Source organism: Centrocercus urophasianus, unplaced genomic scaffold (genome assembly GCF_019232065.1).
Source record: "Centrocercus urophasianus isolate 14NV4802_14NV808 unplaced genomic scaffold, USGS_Curo_1.0 seq_23, whole genome shotgun sequence".
In the NCBI taxonomy this organism is placed as follows: domain Eukaryota; kingdom Metazoa; phylum Chordata; class Aves; order Galliformes; family Phasianidae; genus Centrocercus; species Centrocercus urophasianus.
The window spans coordinates 9,050,193-9,070,126 of NW_024884789.1; the positions used below are offsets into that span (position 1 = coordinate 9,050,193).

At 41.8% G+C, this 19,934-nt stretch overlaps 1 protein-coding gene across 4 annotated transcripts; it reads right to left on the minus strand.

The window, feature by feature from the left end:
- Positions 1–15: 15 nt before the first annotated feature.
- GABPB1 (GA binding protein transcription factor subunit beta 1) lies at positions 16–18,943 on the minus strand. Of its 4 annotated transcripts, none has more exons than XM_042824590.1 (9): positions 18,855–18,943; positions 13,003–13,110; positions 11,988–12,155; positions 11,366–11,560; positions 10,697–10,808; positions 10,199–10,312; positions 7,566–7,751; positions 6,687–6,802; positions 16–1,816 (listed from the first exon to the last, which is right to left on the minus strand). In XM_042824590.1, the coding sequence occupies exons 1-9, from the start codon at positions 18,855–18,857 to the stop codon at positions 1,664–1,666; spliced, it is 1,155 nt and encodes a 384-aa protein (XP_042680524.1). In that variant the 5' UTR covers positions 18,858–18,943; the 3' UTR covers positions 16–1,663. The 4 variants fall into 4 exon arrangements, with proteins under 4 accessions (XP_042680524.1, XP_042680526.1, XP_042680525.1 ...); XM_042824592.1 differs by lacking the exon at positions 18,855–18,943 and adding an exon at positions 18,623–18,714; XM_042824591.1 differs by lacking the exon at positions 18,855–18,943 and adding an exon at positions 17,266–18,027.
- Positions 18,944–19,934: the final 991 nt, after the last annotated feature.

The window sequence follows — 19,934 nt, forward strand, 5'->3', positions numbered from 1 at the left end:
ATTCCCCACTACATATATGTGGAAAAGATATTTAATTGTAAAATAGAAAAAGTAGACCAGAGTACAGTTTTAAGGGTAATCATCCTGTATACAGTATAGGTAAACTAGACTTTTTGCTTAACTGCATATAAACAATTCCATAAAAGCAGTGAAACATGGAACAACAAAGCAAAGCACAAAGAGTTTTATCTTACAAAAAAAAAAAAAAAGGAACCTGCACAGTAGTTTAAAATTTAATGTAACACAGCACTGAACAATCTTAAGGCAGCTCAGTCTAAGCACAGGACCAGAAGCCAGGAACTCCTGAGATCTCTTGCCAGGTCTACCACAGATTCTCGTGGTCTCAGACCGATTGTTTAATACTCCCTGTGTCGCGCTTATACCAGTTATAAAACTGAGATAATAACACTCACTTACCTGCCTCAGGCAGTACAGTAAGGGTTCTTAAAAAGATTTTGCGATGCTCTGAAGATGTAATGTGCTATATAAATCCTAAGCGTAACGTATCACTGCACAGACGCACACAAACACAGTATCACAGTGAAGAACAATGATGCCGGGTAAGAGCAGCATCACTAAAACATAAAAAAATTACTTGACCAATTGCATAATTAAAATGCAAAAGTCTGTTTAGAAAAAAAAAGTATCACTGAAATGATTTCAAGGCTATTGGGGAAAACAGATCAGTAAGAATACTCTAAAATAACTAGTTGTGTTCCAGTGGAGACATTGTTTTCTATTCATTTCTGAACTTTGAAACGTTTGTCTCTGAAAACTGCAAGATGCACAAAGTGAAGCTGCAATGCCTCCACCGTCAAACTTTAAATCACCTCTTATGAAAATTAAGATTTTGGTTTTGTTTTTTTTTAATTACAAATTACATTCTTCAAGAAACATATCTTCCACAATAAAACCAGCTGCTAGCTTACTTCCAATGACCTATAGGCTAAACATTGCTCTCATAATTCGCCCTCCTCTTTGCTGAAAAATACCTATGCAAGTTGTATGCGTAGAAATTATAAAAACATGCAGCATATGTACAAACCAAAAAGTTTAAAAAATATTAGCTTCATATACATGTAAATCTACTTGGATATATCTGAAATTAAATATAAAAATTTCACCGCCTAAAAAAACAAAAACAACAAACCCAAAAAATGGTTTTCAGAGAATCTGAGACAACTACTTAAAGCTGTACAAAGATTTCCACCTGGAAATGTCTTATTCAGAGAAGTTGTTACCATGTAGAAATAACTGTTAATTCCTTTTGTCATATAATTCATTTTCAAGTTGTCAGATGAATCAGCATCACCCTTAAAACTGTTCTGTTTTTTCAGAAGTTAGATTCATATTAAAATCAAAAATTTCACAAAAACATTGGCTTCGTGTTTCTGGATCCCTTCAAAAAGATTTATCAACTCATTTTGAAACTGTAAAAAAAACAACTATTTACAGTATTTCATTTTAAATACTTTTCACAATTTCTAAATTCAGAGTTTTTATGTTACAAGAAATTCATCAGAGCTCACGGCTTAAGTCCAGTTATCGACTTGTAGCATCTTCTCTATCATGTAATCCTGTGTCTGCACCTATACAGAGAACAGTTCAAGATTGTACTGCAGGTTTTTGAAAGTAACAGGCTTTGCAGTATGTTCTTTTTTTATTAAACAGCTTCTTTATTAGTCTGGAGGCGGTTCATTGCCTCTAACTTCTGCCGATAGGCCTCTGCTTCTTGCTCTTTCTTCAGAAGCTGCTGACGGTATTTTTGTGCTTCTCTGTTTGCCTCATCCAGCTGCTTCTGGAGAGTTTCTCTTTCCTATTAGAAAAAGAACCAGCAACATTTTGTCAAATATGTATCAAAGGCAGGTTAAAATGGCAAATACTTGTTCTTTACATGCAGCTCAAGGGTTAGGGCATCACGTAGAAATTGTGGTTCTTACCAGGACAAATCTATACTAATGTTGCTGAGTAAAGTAGACAGGAATCACCATATCAGACAACTCCCCTCAATAAGGTCTGAAGTCTAAGTAAGGCAAACCCAAATCTCTTTCACTGCAAAGACACCAAGCCAGCCTTCACAGCAAAACAACGAAGTACGAAAGTGGATGGACAGCGATAGCAAGCAAATGTCATTAACGTTTTCCCAGTCACTCAGTTCTCTGTGACTTTTTTTTTTAGTTTTTTTTTTAGTTAACATCTAATAGGATTGGAATTCAATCCAATATGATTGCCTCTTTCTGTTAGGCATTCTGTTTTGCATAGGTTTTTCTCATCAGATAGTTAGAAAATCTGTTCCCTAACAGCAGTGTGCACTAGAAGGCGATAGCTGCTCACTGACTGGAATTTAAGATCTGGTTTCTAAATGATTTGGAGTGACTGACACCAGCTTGATAAAGACTAGCTGTAATATAGAACAGATGAAACTGTAAATAAAATCTGATTTTATACCCAGAGGTATAACAGCAACCCCAAGGACACTGCATCATTATGAATTAGGAGGTATTTAGCTAGATAAGCTTTTTCAACACAAGAGGAGTAACTTATTTGAGGATAGCTATAAAATACTTTCCAAACAAAACCAGAAAATATCGCTTCTTACGAGGCTGCCTTAGAAACTAAGGAGAATGTATTTCTATCTCCTCTGACATAGATATTTTGTGTTTGATCCTGTACTGAGCCTAATTGAAAAAAGCTATCAGCTTGGAAAAACAGTTTTGATCTTCAACCACATACTATTTCATTAAAGTGCACCATGTTTTATGATTAAGGCAGCATTTGATTTCCCTTTGTTCTTTCCACTACAGCTCTCAGTAGCCACAGAAGGGAGGCTGACAGAGAAACAACCTCTCTCAGAAAAACAAAGCTGTCAAAAACTGAGACCATGAAAAAGTTGCTTCTTCACCCTATATAGCGTCACATTCCCACTGAATACCTGGAATAGTTTTAGTTTTACCCCCCCACCCCCAGAACAGCATCTCTGTTCTTCACATCTTTGATGAACTCACGTATTTTCACGATCAGAGACTGAAAACAGAAAATTCTCTGCCTGCCTTCTACTTGCTACTGTTCTCAGTACTTGTCATAGCCACATTTAGCAGTCACATGCTGTACTGAATGTGCTTAAATACAATAACACAGGTGATCTGATCACTGCTAGCAGCAGCATCTGTATAGCAAAAACAAGTGAAGGACAGATGTTATTAACAGGTTGATAAAGACTAGCTATAATACAGAACAGATGAAACTGTACATGAAATCTGATTTTCCACAAGGCTTTAAGAGCTAAAGGAAGCTAGCACTGATGTGTTTGTTTCACTGGGAGCATGCACTAATAAAACAACAGCTCATCTGATCTTGTTGCTTATTTGAAAACAAAGTTCAATTTCCACCTCTGAAAATCAGGATTCTGCTTTTTAAGCAGCATTAGGAAGGGCAGCTCCTGTAGTGGCCATGCTGACCTGTGCCAAATATTAAGGCAAAATAAATGGTAGAGCCCACATCTCCCAGAGGATCTGAAATACACCTGGCATGTTCCAGCACCAGTCTGACTTGAACATACTGTTATTTCTATAATTTATTATGTAATTTAAGCAGAACCAATGACTTACATAAAGCAGCCGCGTAGGTATCAAGTTGAGGGCAAAGGAGTACAGACAGCTCTCAGGAGAGCAGCCAGAACAGGTATCCCACTACACGTGGGAAGCAGGCCTTCCCTCTTGAGGGCACCGATATGCTGACCTGAGCATTATCTGCCCCACAGATGTCACACAACTAAGTGTCCTACTGTCAAGAAGCAAAGCTGCAGAAAAATGAGAACTAGCAGCAGTTCACCTGCTCTGTGGTCCACTGCAAAACCAAGGCTCTGCCACCACTACGGAGTACACGCAAACTGCAAACACTTAAGTGTGCAGATCAAAACCCAGAATAAGTCTTCCGTGCGCCCTCCACGTAATAGAGAAACAGAGCCAGGTACCCACAAGGGGTACAGCCACACTATGCATGACAGCACACGAAGGGCAGGATACAAAAAACAAACAAACAAACAAAATATCAGTGGCAGAGGTAAAACCAGTATCTTCCAGGTGTACTGGCAACTCATGGCACGTTGGCTAGCCCAAGAACTAATAGGTGCAAACAGATTTAGTCTTAATATAAATAGAATAAGCTGAGGAACTGGGGCCAAACGTACTAACTGAGCAGTGAAAGAAATCAGTACTCCCGGATGAGTAACGTACCCTGCTGTGGATAGATCAATGAAAATTAGCTCCTTAACTTTGACATCTAAAATTGGGGACTATAATTGGGCTCTCAATTTCAGCAAATCCAGAAAATGTTCCTAGGTGCTCTTCAGAACATCCTAAGAAATGTTTTAATTCCCTAAAGTCCTTTACAGCAATATAAAAATCAGTTCAGGTAAAAAGTCAGAAGTTTGAGTGCTCTTAAGGAATCTTCTGTTTTATGTGGGAATTTTCTTTACGTGCAACTTTCCTTAACAGCCTACATGTTGACGAGGGGACAGCAATAATTCAAGTACGTAAATAACAAATAATTAAAATAACCACACAAGCAGGAAAAAGAAGGAATATGAATTCATTAATACAACTCATTTACAATTATGACTTTAGTGTAATTGTCCTGAATGTTTCCAAAGCATGTCACCTTTCCAACATGCAAAAAGAAAGACAGTAAAATTTAAGAATTAAAATAAAATTCACTGTATGTTAATGAATTGTGTGTGAAAATGAAAAACAGCATCTGCATGACAAGGACAATTTGTTGCTGCCGTCACATAGTTTACAGACTGCTATACCACTTGAAAATGAGCTGCAATGGTTGAATTCAACAGACCCAAATGAGAAAGTCAGAAATCATCACTATCATTCACTATACTTTTGCAGGAACATTTGTCACCTCACATGAGTGGGAGGGAGTTCAACTTAAAAAGACTGTCAAACTACAATTAACTGTTCATAAATTATAAATGTAAAACATTGGAAGACAGCACTCTTTGCCTTGAATCATGTCTTTATAATGAAATAAGAGGAATGAATCACCAAGGCAAAGAAACTTATCTTCAGTAACAGAGGTTTTTCACACTAAGTAACTTTTTTTTAAATGGGTAAGAGTTCCACTCTCTCCAAATTCAAGTGTATACTTGTGTTAGCCTGTCAAGCAAAGTGATTTGATGTGCACACCTTTAACACCCCAGTTACCAAAGACAGGAAGCACCACACTTGCTGAGCGCACTGAGGCTCCTGAAGTCAACTGGCCTCTACAAAGAGGCAGAGGTCTGCATGTGCATTCAATTGTCCAATCAAGGATTAAATCAGTATTCAAAACTTGCACTGTGAAGTAACAGATAAAGTTCATAATTTTAACCAACTACTTTTAAGATTCCACAATGTTTTCAAGCATGTAATTGAAGCTGGAGTCCTCCCAGAGAATTATTTGTATTGTTTTAGTGACCATCTTTAACCAGGAGCAGGTCAATTTATTATTAATCAATCTGGATTGTTTTTTCCCTTACCTAATGATTATTATTTACTAACTGTGATTGCCTGCAGGAATAATTCAAGCGGATGTTTAAAAACGTGAACAAAATAAAAGTTTTTATTGTAATAATCATACATTTTTTAAAAAATGCAGCAAGAAAATTTTAAGTGTTGTGATAATATGTAATGACCACAAAGCTGCAAAAGCCAAAGGTATTTGATATGACAACTCAGGGACAGAGAAATTCAGCAATGGAAAGTGGCAATTATTGTTATTAGACAAGGACAACGCACAGCCAAACTGAACAATAAACAGTACTCAATCAGGCACAAAGTGTTATTCAATAATACGAACAGAAGTCAGAATACAACTTTGGATAAATGGAAGTATCATGGAGTTGACAAAATGAGAACTCACAGCCTAGCCAAGGCTGACAGCAATTTCCTTAAACTTTTGACCAAAACTAGTCAGCAGTTAGAAGTAACAGAAGAAGGAATGAGATGGTTGACTTACTTGGCTTAATATATACTTAGAAAAAATAAAGCTACAGCTTTAAATTGAAAAGCTGCATCTACCCTATATGAAAAGCTCTTTTAATATCCACTGGTCTTCCGTGTTGTATTTTCAAAAAACTTTATAACACAGAGACATATAACAGTAACAGCTCCAGAATTAAGAAGAAAAAAAAAAAAAGAGATAAAAACTGACCAACACAGAATCTTACTGTTTCATATTTCCATTAACAGTTATCTTGAATGGAAAGGAAACATTACTAAGACTGTCATCTCACAATCAGGACAAACACATGGCCATAAAAGACAGATGAGGGAACACCATTCTCATTCACTGCTAGTGGAAAGAGTTGAGTTATGTGATAACATTATCAACATCTAGTTTTAAAGACTAGCTAGTGATCCTGGAGGGGGGAAAAAAGCTGACAAAAACTTGAGCAATTAACATTTGTATTGTATTTGTATGTGCACAACCAGATGAAGCAAACAGCATGCCTATGTACTTTTTACAACAACTTTGTAACAGATCAATTCCAGTAACAGAGGAAACTGAACAAGTTATTGTATCACACTCTTCATTCTGCTTTAACACAGAAACTTAACTCTAAAACACCAGAAAGCCAACCACATATCCAGTGCTGAACCCTCTGGTTAACATACATCATGTAATAGACTCCTTACTTCTATTTCTGCAGACTCCACACGATTTTCAACAATCTCAATGCACTGTCTCTTGACTGGTGGTTCTTCACTTATCACTGTTTCTTCAGCAATATCTGTTGCTGGAACTGTTAATACTAAAAAGATAATTATATATTTAAATGCACTTTTCTTCAAGCAATAGTTACACAAAATAAAACTCATACAGTTACATAATTTTATAACCAGCAATAAAATGCAGTCTTTCCCTCAAGAAAATGCAGCTCTACAGAAGTGGAGCAGAGGCCAGTGCAGGGAAAATTTATTAAAGCCATTTGTATAATGCTATCCAATAAGTAGCTGTATTTATTCATCAAGATGGTGGACCAAAACTTTTGTCTTTCAAAGTACAACTCTTCATCCTCCACACTGGGAATCTTCATGAATAAACCAGAGAGGGAAGCATTTTTATCTAAATAGAGGTGGCAGAGCATCTTGAAAAGAAATCCCAAAAAGACACACGTCATGGAACAGCAATTAGTGTGCCAGAAGCTTCCACAAAGTACACGTGGTCCAAAAGGAAGAGACTATCTATATAATTCTGGTTTCACTGGTTCTGAGACTACTCCTCCAGAACATCAAACTTACTGAAGATGAAGCCAGTAGTTATCACTTTTGCCTTAGATACATCATTTCTCACCCATGTACTTTAGTAATTCTTTTTCTCCTAATGCTGAGCCTCAGCTGTAAGAGCTCAATGAACTGCCACAGCTCACATGCCTGAGCCTTTTACAGAGCAAGAATTCAAAACCATGTCTGAACTGGTAGCAGTACAACATTTTCCAAGCTACTTGCATTTAACAACTTGTTTCTGTGACTGAAATGGTTTCTCAAGCTCAAGAGGCACAAGCTTCCACTCACCTTGCTGCCCATCTGGCATGGTCACAATTATTGGTTGCCCTATTCCACTGGTTGGAATTGAATGCAGATTACCAAGCTGAATGCCATCTGTAACTATAGTAATAACTTGCTGACCTCCAGAACTGACAACTTGCTGAATAGCACCATCCACAGATTCTGCAGTCACCACTTCTTCTGTTGCCACAACTATCAACAGAAAAACAAAGAATTAAGACTATTCATAAATTAAGTTTGTTTCAAATGCATTTTAGCAAGAAAAAATTCTTCCACGTCTTTTCAAATTTGATCTTCTCCAACTTAATGCAATACCACATATTCTACATATTATGTTGTTAATGAAATTCTTTCACCAGATGCATACAACGCACTCATGTTTTGCAATATACATGCAATTCTGCCCTATTTTACCTTGCTCATTATAATCAGTTTTTATCTAGAATGTTCCTAATAGATACACCCCACTCAAAACAGACTATTTGGGTTCTGCACTGACATGGCAGCAAGAGGCTGAAAAGCACAACCATTCCTCAACGAGTACCTTTGCCAGATGTACCTCAGGACACAGCCCTGACTTCTGTGCCTATCACAATGGTCTTCACGACAGTAACATACTGAACTCCTTCTACAGAGCCTTATGGCTTTGTCTGTACCATACACATTCTTCAACCACAAACACAACTTCAATTACAATACAAAGCACAAAACACAACTAAATGGAATGTTCTGCAGAGCTGACATTTTTACACCTTAGAAGAAGGGTAACACTAAAAAAACAAAATAAACATTGTACCTATATAACTTAATAGGTAAAAGAAAAACTAAAATCCCAGCTCAATTGAATACTCATGATTCAATAACAAATATATAGTAGTGAGCTTTCATTGCTCTTTTACATTACATGTATAAATCAAATTGCGTTAAGAGAATGGCTGCATCCAGAACTACAGCATGCACACTGTAACAGGGCCCCACACCAGCACTCCTATTTTTTAAAACAAGATACTCCGACAAAGAGCAAGATGACTGGTAGTGCAATCAAAGAATTTCAAGTACATAACTCTGTAATTCATTTTCAATTTGTGAGGGTAAAAGCAAAGCCTTTGATTTAAATAAGAGACATTAGAAGGCTTCCTATCTGTAGAGATCCAATTAAAACCCTATAGGTCATGTTGTGATGCTCCAGATGAGAGAAGGTAGATAAAACTCTGAAGCTTTCATCTTTTAAATTACGATATAACACACTCAAAAGTCACTGTGTAGTCCAAATGACTTCAGTCATTGCCTTCTGAAGATCATTATGTTCAGAGATTACTGCCCTATAGCCCTGCTTACATATTCACAGAGTGTTTATTCAGTAAATCAAAACAGTAAGTCCTGTATAAATAATTGGTATTGTCTTGAACTTGATTTGGCTTCCAAGTAAGGATGCAGCAGTAAGACAGGCTACTGTGAAAAAGAAAATAAATAAATAAATCAAAGTTGCAAGTGCCAATACTAGCTGCTGGGGCAAACAGCCCCGATCTTTCAGCTTCAGAATCAACACCACGCTTTCACTTAGAGAAGGAAACACTATTAGGGCTTCTGTAGGAGACTTTGGAATAAAAACCTTCAAGATTTTGTCTGAAAAGTAGTTACTGATGCTAAAGAAAAACAGTCTCATAAATACAGTCCTAATTCTTTCCTTGTTCTCTTTCCATATCAACATGCCCAGAATCACTAATTGATTCACCTTCACATGATGAAAAACACTGGCATGATCTCCAGTACTTGCAGCCAGAAACATAAGCCTCATCCCAAAACCAAAAACACAGATTAAACCAGACATTTCTCTGAGTTTCCTTTCCATCTCAGAGGTCTGTATATAAAATGAACCATATATTAACACATAACATACATCCCCTCATACACACTTCACGAGTAGAAGTTAAAACAAGCATTCTACTCAGCTCCAGTCAGCATTTTTTTTTTCTTTGATTTTACTTGGATTTAAAAAACACTGGTTTTACGCCACAAGGAACTAGAGGAAGAAATCACAGTAAAGTTAACCTGAAAAGGCAAAAAATATAGGAAGAAACAGCACAAAAGGCAGAGCCTAAGTGCTTCATCCAGATATATCGAATCTCACATAAAGGAGGCTAAGTAAAAGGTTAGATGAAAGCCCAGCAAGAATACTCAGCTGATTTTTTTTTTCATGTTAAGGTCACTAAATATTCTTATGCCTATCAGAGGAAACGTTAAGAGAAGTGCTGATTAAGTACACAGAAAGAACATCAGGAGCAATCTCCCATAACTTAACAGAAAAGAGCATTCACAGAAAACATTCTCACACCAAATGCGACTAGACTGTTGCATTCACAAAGACGTAAATGAAGTCTCTTGAATTACTCTTGCTTTTAGCAAGAATGAATGCTAGTAACATTAGGCCCACAAACACCCAACGTGGTCAGAAATCTCACTAAGTAATTGTTCACATGTATCTACCAACCTTTCAAGGGAAAGAAAAGGAAAGCTTTTGTTCGCATTGAAAAAAACAAATGAGATTGTATTCTCATTTCTGCATGAGCTGTGTATGACGCCATTTATTTTCTTCAGTTTAGTTTATTAAATGAAGTTTAATTACATGGCTTTCTAACCTGGTGTTTCTGAAGAATTAGACAGTGGGGCTGATGCTTCTGCTAAAGCTGCTAATGTGGCTAATACTGACGTTGATGAATTTCCAAACTGCACAGCAGACACTCCTGTCTCATCTAATAGGAAGAAAACAAAAGTTAGCTGATAATTTGTTTTAACAATTAATGAAGTCCCTTTTATATGTTTATTGTACTGGAGTTACTAACATACACTGTTCTTAGTAACATTCTGCTAAGCCAAAATGCTATTCTGTAAGCAAGTTTCTCAAGCAAATACAACTTCTGCTAATTTACTGCACGAAGACTTGTTTTCAGTACTAAGATGTTTAGAAACAGATAAGTACTGAAGGAGAATACATAAGTACTCTAGTTGTACCATTATTGTTCCTCAAGTCTTTTCACTAAACGTAAAATCCTTTCCCTAAACGTAGCTATCCTACAGACAACTAAATCCCTGCTCGGTTTGCAATAGACCGAGCTGTTTAGATTAAATTAACAGACCTGTTAAGTTCACCACCCCTCCAGGTCCAATGATGAACTGTGGTGTTGCTGCATGTATTGTCACAGTATCTGGACTCTCCGGATTCGTATTGATTTGGTTCTGCATTGCAATCTAGGAGACAAGGGTAATCATCACCATTCCAGCTGTGGACATAAGTTATTTACCTTGCAAAAACTAGAATCACTGTGCATGCCACTCATGCAGGAAGGATCTCACCAGCTATACTCGTGCAATATGCACACAGTGTCACCCCTCGTGCTCTGTTAAGTGAATGAGTTTCTTCTGTCTTAAAGCCAAAGAAGTCTGTTGATATGAGAGAGAATAACAGCACACTGCCATCTCTCCTTTTCATTTACCATACACACAGAGGACCTAAATAATAAGGTACAGTGAAACCTTCCTGCTATGGCAATGTGTTAAATTTTTCATCTGTGAAGACACCACGCTAAGAAAGTGAAGAAAACTTCTTGACTCTACAGGTGATAGAAATACTCTTCAGCCGACTGATGTTTATTAACTGTAATCTCATTTCCAACTAAAAACTAGACCGAAGTCCAGCATTATTACTTAATATAATTGATACTTGCTTTCTGTAAAAGCTTAGCTGATCACATATCTAAACAAGTACTTTGCTCTCAGTTCCTTCAGCATCATGAATCAAAAGTTACCTGTAATATTTCTGCAAGGTCTTCATTCCCATTGTCTATTGCAATGTCCAATGCAGTTTTGCAAAATTTACTCTGAGCATGAACATCTGCTCCATACTTTATTAAGAGTTCCACAACTTCTTGGTGGTTATGTTCAGTAGCCCAGTGAAGTGCAGTCATCTTGAGCATGTCCTTAGCATTGACATCAGCACCATGCTACAAACAAGAACATTGCATGAACTGTGTCATTAGAAATATATGAACTAAATAACACCACTTATGGAATGAAGCCCAAACCCATCTCTCAGTAGTAATGTCCTGTTACCTTATTCTAACAGACTTCTTAAAAGGACTTCGATCTAAGTACCACAAATTATTTATCTCAAAGGATCCCTAGAACATAACATCTCTTGGTTCTAAAAGCTTTTACTTACTCAAAGCCAAATTAGGAAGGAGTCATCTTTTGGAACAGCAATAAATAACACACCTGAAACCACAGCTGAGTAGAAAAACAAAGCACCCAATACATACAGTATAAATACATCATTTGGACATTAGTTTCAGAACTAAAAGAAAATTGTACATATTTTATCATAATCCATTGTAAAATCCCTATCTCAGTCCTTGCTTCAGCAGTCTTTACCTTAAGTAAGACTTCTACTATGCTGGCATGGCCTTCTGAAGCTGCCATATGTAACGGCGTTCTGTCCACTTTTGTTCTGGCATCCCGACTCACACCGGCACGCAGCAGCACCTCTGTCGTTGAGTAGTGTCCATACTGTGCTGCCAGATGAAGTGGAGATGTTCCCAACTGCAATTTCATGGGGAAAAAAAAAGTAGACCTTGAACAGATGGCAGTACAAAGAACTTCTTTTTCTGGAGCTACCAAACGCAAGTGTTAGGCCACCATTTCAAATTATTTTCCTCACAAAGAGGGAAAAAAAGTTTAAGATAGCTTTCAATAATCAGAATACACTACAAACAGATCACTAGCAGCAACTTTTTGATTTTATTTTTTTCCCGTTTTTTTCCTTCAGCTGTGATGCTTCCAGAGACCTAACCTCGTTTTTTACTGCTGGTCAACACATCATACCACACCAAGCCAACAGTGGGAGGGATTTCTTGAAGTCATTTAATTCCAACCTCCTGTTTAAAATAGGCTCAACTTTACAGGTTGGTGACTAAATAAAGGCTTCTAAGGGGTTCAAAATACTCTAAAATTTTAAGTTTAGAGAGACTTAGTCTCTCTACATAATTACTCGAAGCATACAAATCTCCAAAACACAACTCACAGCACACATACAAGGTACCTGGGACTGCTCTCTTAATTCAGAACTCCTATTGCTCTAAATATGTAAACACAGTAACTAGGAGGATGACTTCTGCCTTCTCCCATTAACCATTCTGAAGTTCACCTTAATAGACATCACAAGGAACCCATTCACAGACTGTTACAAAAATTAGTAGGAGGTTAAATCACAGAAAGAAAAGAAATTTAACTTTGAATTAGACATCAGATGATGCCACTGCAAAAAATCCAAAAGGAACTCCCAAGGCTGGCAGTATTAAAGTTTAAATGTAACCACCCAGGTGTTGGGGTTGTTTAGGGAGTGAGAAAAGTAATAGAATTGATCAAACACTGCAAAAGCTTCCATTACCCAATCTGTGGTAAAAGGTGCTCCATTGGCCATCAGAATTCGAACCTCATCATCTTGTCCCGCTCGTGCAGCTTCTAGAAGTTTCTTTCCCAAATCTACTAGTGACATCTAGTTAAGGACATAAAGGAATAGAAAGAAAAAAAAATACATAACATTAGGGCTATTTTAAGCATACAGGTATTGCTGTCACTTTTAATGACTACTTCCTTAATTACTCTGCAAGCCTAGGAGTCTAAAACTGAAAAACTGGAATTTTAGGCATTGACAACAAGCTTTCTTGATTGCAAGAAGCAGGCTGATCTCAGAGTTACTCCTGTCAAACCTAAGCTATGCTGGGGGTGAAGATTTCAGGATTGCAATGCTGTAACTGTAGCAGCTTCCTAGTTAACTGAAATAGACACACATTTCTTATAATAAGAAGTGGTTCAGAAGCTCTCACCTGATACTGCAGCCTTCTGCTGCTTTGTCCAGCTTTCAAATGGTACTGTCAGAGCTGCCATGCCATATATCCAAAGACATTACAATCCCTTATCCAGAAATACCTGTATGTACATTAGAAGTACTACTAGGCAAAGGCATTTCAATAAATACAAAACACAGCACCTTTCTGACATCTTACCCATCACTATCACTTCATTTTGTTCACCCTGAAATAACATCTGAGTTCCTACCTCGAGCGTGAAGCTGTAGGCATGTTTCTGCACTATCTGCACCAGACCGAAATGTCTGCCTGAAAACAAACGTAACTGGCTTCATCAGCTGTCTACAGTTACTGAAAAAATATTCAAGCACAGTTCCTGAACCTCAAAAGCACTGAGACATGAGCTGGAAAACCTTTGCATCATCTTTAGGCCATCTTTTTGACAACGTTCAAGTGAAAGTTCAATGTAATACACAGATATAAAAGCATGCATTGACAAAAGACACCTAGCTACGTTCCTACTGCACTGAAGACTTAAATCCACTCTATTTCATGCTTGCTATTAAATATGTTCAGTAGTAAAATTTAGAACAAAACCCTAAGTCACACTACTTAAAAAAAATACAGTACTAAGTTTTTGGCCTGATATCTACGCTTTCCACTGCCAGGATGACAAAAACACCACCGCATACAGCAATTACTTTCCAGTCCCAAACAAGAGTTAGCTCGTGTGACTAACAACAGCGAGGCCGTGCTGCCTATTTCCTGCACAAGCTGACAGTACACAGTTCAGAAAGAAATCCCAATAGGGTCATTTCTTAATCTCTTTCCTTAAACCTATGCTTCTGTCACAAAGCCAACGTGTTAAGAAAGTTCTCTGCACCTGGGTCAACTGGCAAAATCTGCGTGGTATGTAGCTGAAAGCTGATTTTAAAAGAAACTAGAAAGCAGGAAGGTGATAAACATGCAAATGCAGAACCTCAACGTGTCAGCAGAGCCACAAAGAGGAGCAGAAGTTGCTGCTGGCATCAGAGTCTCCTCCACCAAGATAACACCCCATTTGTGCTTGCACGCAGAATCCTGTCCAGTCAGACAAGGGACGAGCAGCAGGAAGTCAGCAAGGACAGCACAAACACTGACAGTGGGCAGGAAGGCAAGGAGCATGGTCAGACACAGAGTAAGAAATAGCAGCTTACTCTCCTCCAAAAAAGCAAAAGAGAAACAGGAATAAGAGAAAAGTCTACTGTTCCTGTTGGACAGGGATGCTGTGGGGTAACACTATGAAACAGCAGCACAGAAGGCATTTGTCAAGTGCAGCAGTGAAATAAATGAGCACAGTCCTCCCTTTATCCAGCACTCTTCTTAGGGATGGGGGCTGCATTTCAAAGGGGAAAAGAACATGCCCATGTACACGTTTTCAGGTGATTTAATACCATGCCAAGCCTAGCTAGAGCTTAACCCAAAACACTGAAGTTAGGAACTGATTCAGAAACACAATTCCTTTTCCTTGTACTTAATTTCGCTTTTAAACATTGGTCTAAAAGAAACAGTGAAGTTCAGGAATTACATGTGGAGACTGACCCCTCCCTTGGGCCCCCCCGAGCCCCGCAGGCAGAGCACCCATGCAGCACAGGGCTCAGCATGGAGGACGAGCCCCCGCCAGCACTTGGCCTCAGCCATTAACCAACACGCTCTTTGGTCGCTATGAAGTGTTCGTATCTCAAACAAGCACAAAACGTCACACAAGCTCCCGTATTCTTCAAGACATAGAGCTTTAACTTCAGTTACAAGGTCACAAGCGCATTCAGCAGCGAAGCTTCACTTCTCACAGAGTCCCTGGAAGCACGCGTGGGCCACCTGGTGGAAGAGCTACGGAGCCAACAGCTGTGTGCTGCTGAACTCGGTACAAATCACCTTTATGCCAACACTGCAATACAACAGGGAACACTGCTGCCTTTCCAACACAACACTTGCACATATTCAGACACTTCCTACCAACAAATAGGAGCGTTCAGCCAAAGCTGACTTCTACTCGGCAGACCCCCAGAGACAAGCACTGCGAGGGCAGCAAACCCTCAGGTTAACACACCCCTTCCTTTCCCCAGTGCTTTCTCACCAATAGCACTGGTGCTTACCAAGAAAGATTTGCAGAATCAAAATTTCTTTTTGCCAGAAAAATCCTTCCGCTGCCTGACTGCCCCCGAGATCATTCTGTGATACTGCAGTGGCACAGTGACACTATCAAAAGCAAACTTCTCTATATAGCTCATTAAAACCCGCTAAAAATCAGAGCTTCCATATCTCAAAACTAAACGGGTTCTGCAGTGCCATTAGCCAGGTGCCACGACATTTCTGACCCCATCTTATACTCAAGTGGTATGCTGTCTGAAAGGGAATGCCCTCTCAGAGGGGTACGCAGCACTGCCTGCAGGTACAGCAGCAATCTGCAGGTGGAGGGATTGAGTTTGACTTTAAAACACCGCAGCATCTTTGGGCCTGGTACCCTCAGGAGACAACATCTGGCTCTTACCCCCCTTCCACCACTGCACCCACATTTGTCAAAGCCAGCAGGCACAAACCAGAGCTGCTGCAGAACAGCTGTGGACAGGAGGACTACGCAGCTGCCAACACAATGCTATCAAGGCATGTTCCTACAAGAGACGCAGGTGTGCCAGAGCAGCATAAACTGCAACAGTGTGAACTGAATGTGTGATAACGATCTGTAACCATTTCCAAGAACCCCAGAACAAACAAACTCCTAGAAGACACAAGGAAAGAAGTTCCCCTGCCTTAATGACACACAGCAGGATTGCATGGGAAGTCAGCTCAAGACTCACAGCTCTGAAAATCCACTTATGTCCCAAAAAAGACCACTCTTTCAGCATGGCTTTTTTGAAATGGTAGGGAAAAAAAAATACCCATGCCACTTCCCCAGGCCCAGCCTTCAGAAATGCTGTTAGCCCACTGATTTCAACACAGCACAGTATCCAGTAAGTTTAGAACAGCAATTCCAGTTAACTTTCTACACTTACCCCTGCCACAACAACACACTTCTTACAAGTACAGAGTTTAAACAGATAGTGCTGTTTAAATCCTTAATCAAGAACTCCATTTTGATCGCTATCAGAGTTAACAGGACTGAGGTGGTTGTTTTGGTTTTTTTTTTTCTTTTCAGATGAGCAGAATACTTCAACTCTGAACAACTCTTCAAACACAACTTCTTGTTTCAATTATAGTTTTGTAACTCCTGCGGGAACTGAAAGGCCTGCGCTAAACCTACACTCATCTCCATACGGTGGTGTTTCTTCAGAGGGTCAGCAGGATTCTATCTTACATAATACCATTTAATAGTGGTTCTGGTGACCCGCGTAGGATAAATTCCAGAGGTTATGCAGTGGTTCCTAACAGAATCATATACCCCTTCAGATGCATTTTGGCAAAGACTCTACATGTCACAGCTCAAATCTCAATATAAATACCACAGGCTTAAAGTACCCACACTTACAGATAATGAAAGTTATACTGATAAGCTAACAGCAAACTGTTTTAATTCTGGCACTTTCAGCTTTTCTCTGGATTGTACTGTGCGCAGAACCAAATTCTCACTCATTTACTTAAACAGAATTATCATTTTTATGTAGGACTATGTAAACACCAGAGGAAAAAAAAATAATCAGAGAGCAGATCAGAAAAGCTAACACTCGGCTGGATAGCTTATGGGCAAGGCAATCACACCTGCCTTTACAAAAGTCTGTATTCCTTTAGGTTCATGAATTAACTGAAAGTAGCACCAATCATCAACATAACTCCACTAAATAGCATAAATAGTAAAGAAGCCTTGCCATTAAAAAAGGAGAGTGGATTTGTCTGCAAATGCAACATCTCAGAAGTAATATTACGCAACAAGGGCGAACCACTGGCACATGGATTGGGCTGGCACTGCAGAGCTATCACACAGGTTTGGCACTGAGTAACAGGAGTTGGGATGCAGCAGAGCTGACTGACACGAGGAACCCCAGGGTCTGTCGTGCAGCCTCGGAACAATAACACAAACACAACGTGAGAACCCCTCTCAGATTAAATGAAACTGGAAACATATCCTGGAAATGAGTCACCAGTCTCTTTAATTAAAGTAGCATTTTATTATGAGGTATTTCAACAATTTCTTGTATGCAGGCTGAGAAAAACCCCAGAAAACACTGCTTTCAGGAACGAACTTTGGTCAGGAGGAAGAATGCCGTGGCGCAGTTAGATTCTGCCATGTGTGCTCCAAGCACACTGCACATTTCTGTGTCCTCACAGCATATGTGCCTCGTCCAAAGCGCTTCGGTCTCACCAGTGTTTTCAAAACTCGCGGACAGCTCAAAGCCACCTTGCTCAAAGACGTGCTAGGGACCCCGCAGGGCGCTGCAACCGATACGCGTTACTAACTCTAAAAGCGAAAGAACTCCTCCGGGGGATTTCAGCAACACCCCGTCGGCCGCGGCAACACAAACTGCCCGACTGCAAGGAGGGAAAAGCGGCACCGCGTCCTGAGCCGACACGCCGCCTCCGCGTCAGCGCTCCCACCGTAGATGCGACTAGGAGCACAAAGCGAGGGCGACAGACCGCGGGCAGCGCCGAGCGGAGCCGCTCCCCCCCCCCCACCGGGGCCGCTTCCCCTCAGGGCGCGTTGGCGCCGAGCCGGGCCCGGCGGGGCCCCGCGCCGACAGAACCGCGCCCCGGCCCCGCGCGAGGCCCCACAAGGCGCAGTGGACCGGGCCGGGCCCCGTTCGGCTCTCCCGCGAGATCGGCCCCGCTGCCGGCACCCTGCTCTGCCTCCCGCCCTCCCGCCGCACGGCGGCCCCCGACCCCGGCACTGTCCCGGCCCCGCGGGCCGCGCCCGCCGCCCGCCACCCGCCCAGGCCTCCGCCGCGGCCCAGGCCCCGCCGCCGCGGCCCGCGCCCCTCGCACGGCGGGGTCCCCGGAAGGCCGGCCAGCGCGCCCGCTCTCCCCAACAGGAAATCCTGGCTGGGCTGGGCGCTGCGGAGGGAGCCGCGGCGCCGGGTTCCGGGGGAAGTGGAATTATTTTTTACCAGCGAAGAGATCAACTTCCACATCCGGTAACAGGGCCCTATACAAAGGCGCAGACTGACCTGGAAAAGCTCGGCCGGCCCGGGGGGGGTGGGGGAGAGACGGGGCGCAGGGATGGGGCCTTACCGTGCCTCCTGCCCGGCTGCTGCGACGAGAAGCAGGGGCGCGGGAAGCCGCCGCTCATCGGCGCCCAAAAGCCCCACACAAAAGTCCCCGCTGCGCCCGGCGGAGGGACACGGCGGCGGAGGGAGGGGAGGGGCGCGGTCTGGACGCCCCGCCGCCAGCGCGAGCCCCGCGCTCCGGCCTGAGGGGGAGCGGGAGGCCCGAGGCGGCGCTGGGAGCGGCGCGCGGCACTTACCATGGGGTGCGGGATTTATCTTATTACACAAAAATCCGCGGCCGGAGGGGCTCGGCGGAGGGATACGGCCTCGCCGCCGCGTGCCGCGCATGCGCGGAGGCGCGGGGAAAAGGCGGGGGAAGCGCGGGCTGGAGGGGCCGCCATGTTCCGGCCGCTTCCCGCCCGCCGGGGGCTGGGCCCGCCCGTGGCCGCGCGAAGAGGCCCGCCGCGCTGGGGAGGGGCGGGGCTATGAGAGTGCTCGGCATTCCTCCCCTGAGCCTTTAGGGCTGCCGTGCCCGGAGCGTGGCTGGGGGGCGGAAGGGGCATTTTGCCTGCGTGACGGCTCTGCTGAGCCCGCAGTCCGGCGGCCCTGGCCTCGAGCCCCAGCGTTGCGCTGCAGGCTGTACGTAGTGCCCTGAGACACTTGTGAGCTCGGCTCAACCCAGGTGTGGAATGCGCGAGCAGCGGAAGGCAAGCGCTACAGTGAAGCATGAGTCTTGTAGTCTACGTCCTTCAGAAAGTGCTATCAGTCAGCGCGTTCCCCCCTTGTTATTTTTAGAGAGAATTACACTTTCTGGATTCCCTTCATTTCCACCAGCCTTTACAAAAGCGTTATTTCTGCCCCAACTCACTGAACGCAGTTGGTAGATAAGGAGACACTGGAGAACAAGGCTGGGCGTTGCTGGGCTGCTGTGTTTCTCATTCACGCAGGTGCTGTGAGCCAGCCTTCACCATTCTTTTCCATCACGGACATGTATTTCATATCTCAGCAGGCACCTCTCACCACGCTGTAGGCCATCGTCACACAGCAGCTTGCACAGAGAGCATTTTCGTGATCTCACAGGCATGCATTGGTGGCACTTGTTGCAGTACTGTGGATGAGCACAGCATTCTGAGCTGCTGAAACTCTTGAGGGGAAGAATTCACTCTTCATGTAGTCATGGTTCCATTACCACCAGATGAATTTCATTATCATGATCACAACTTAGTGAAGTAGTGAAGGAAGAAGTTACATTTTTGTTATAATTCACCAAAATTACATTTAAGGCAGAGATGTCTGATGCTGGCAGATCAGAGCACAGCTCACATCTGAGAAGTGCA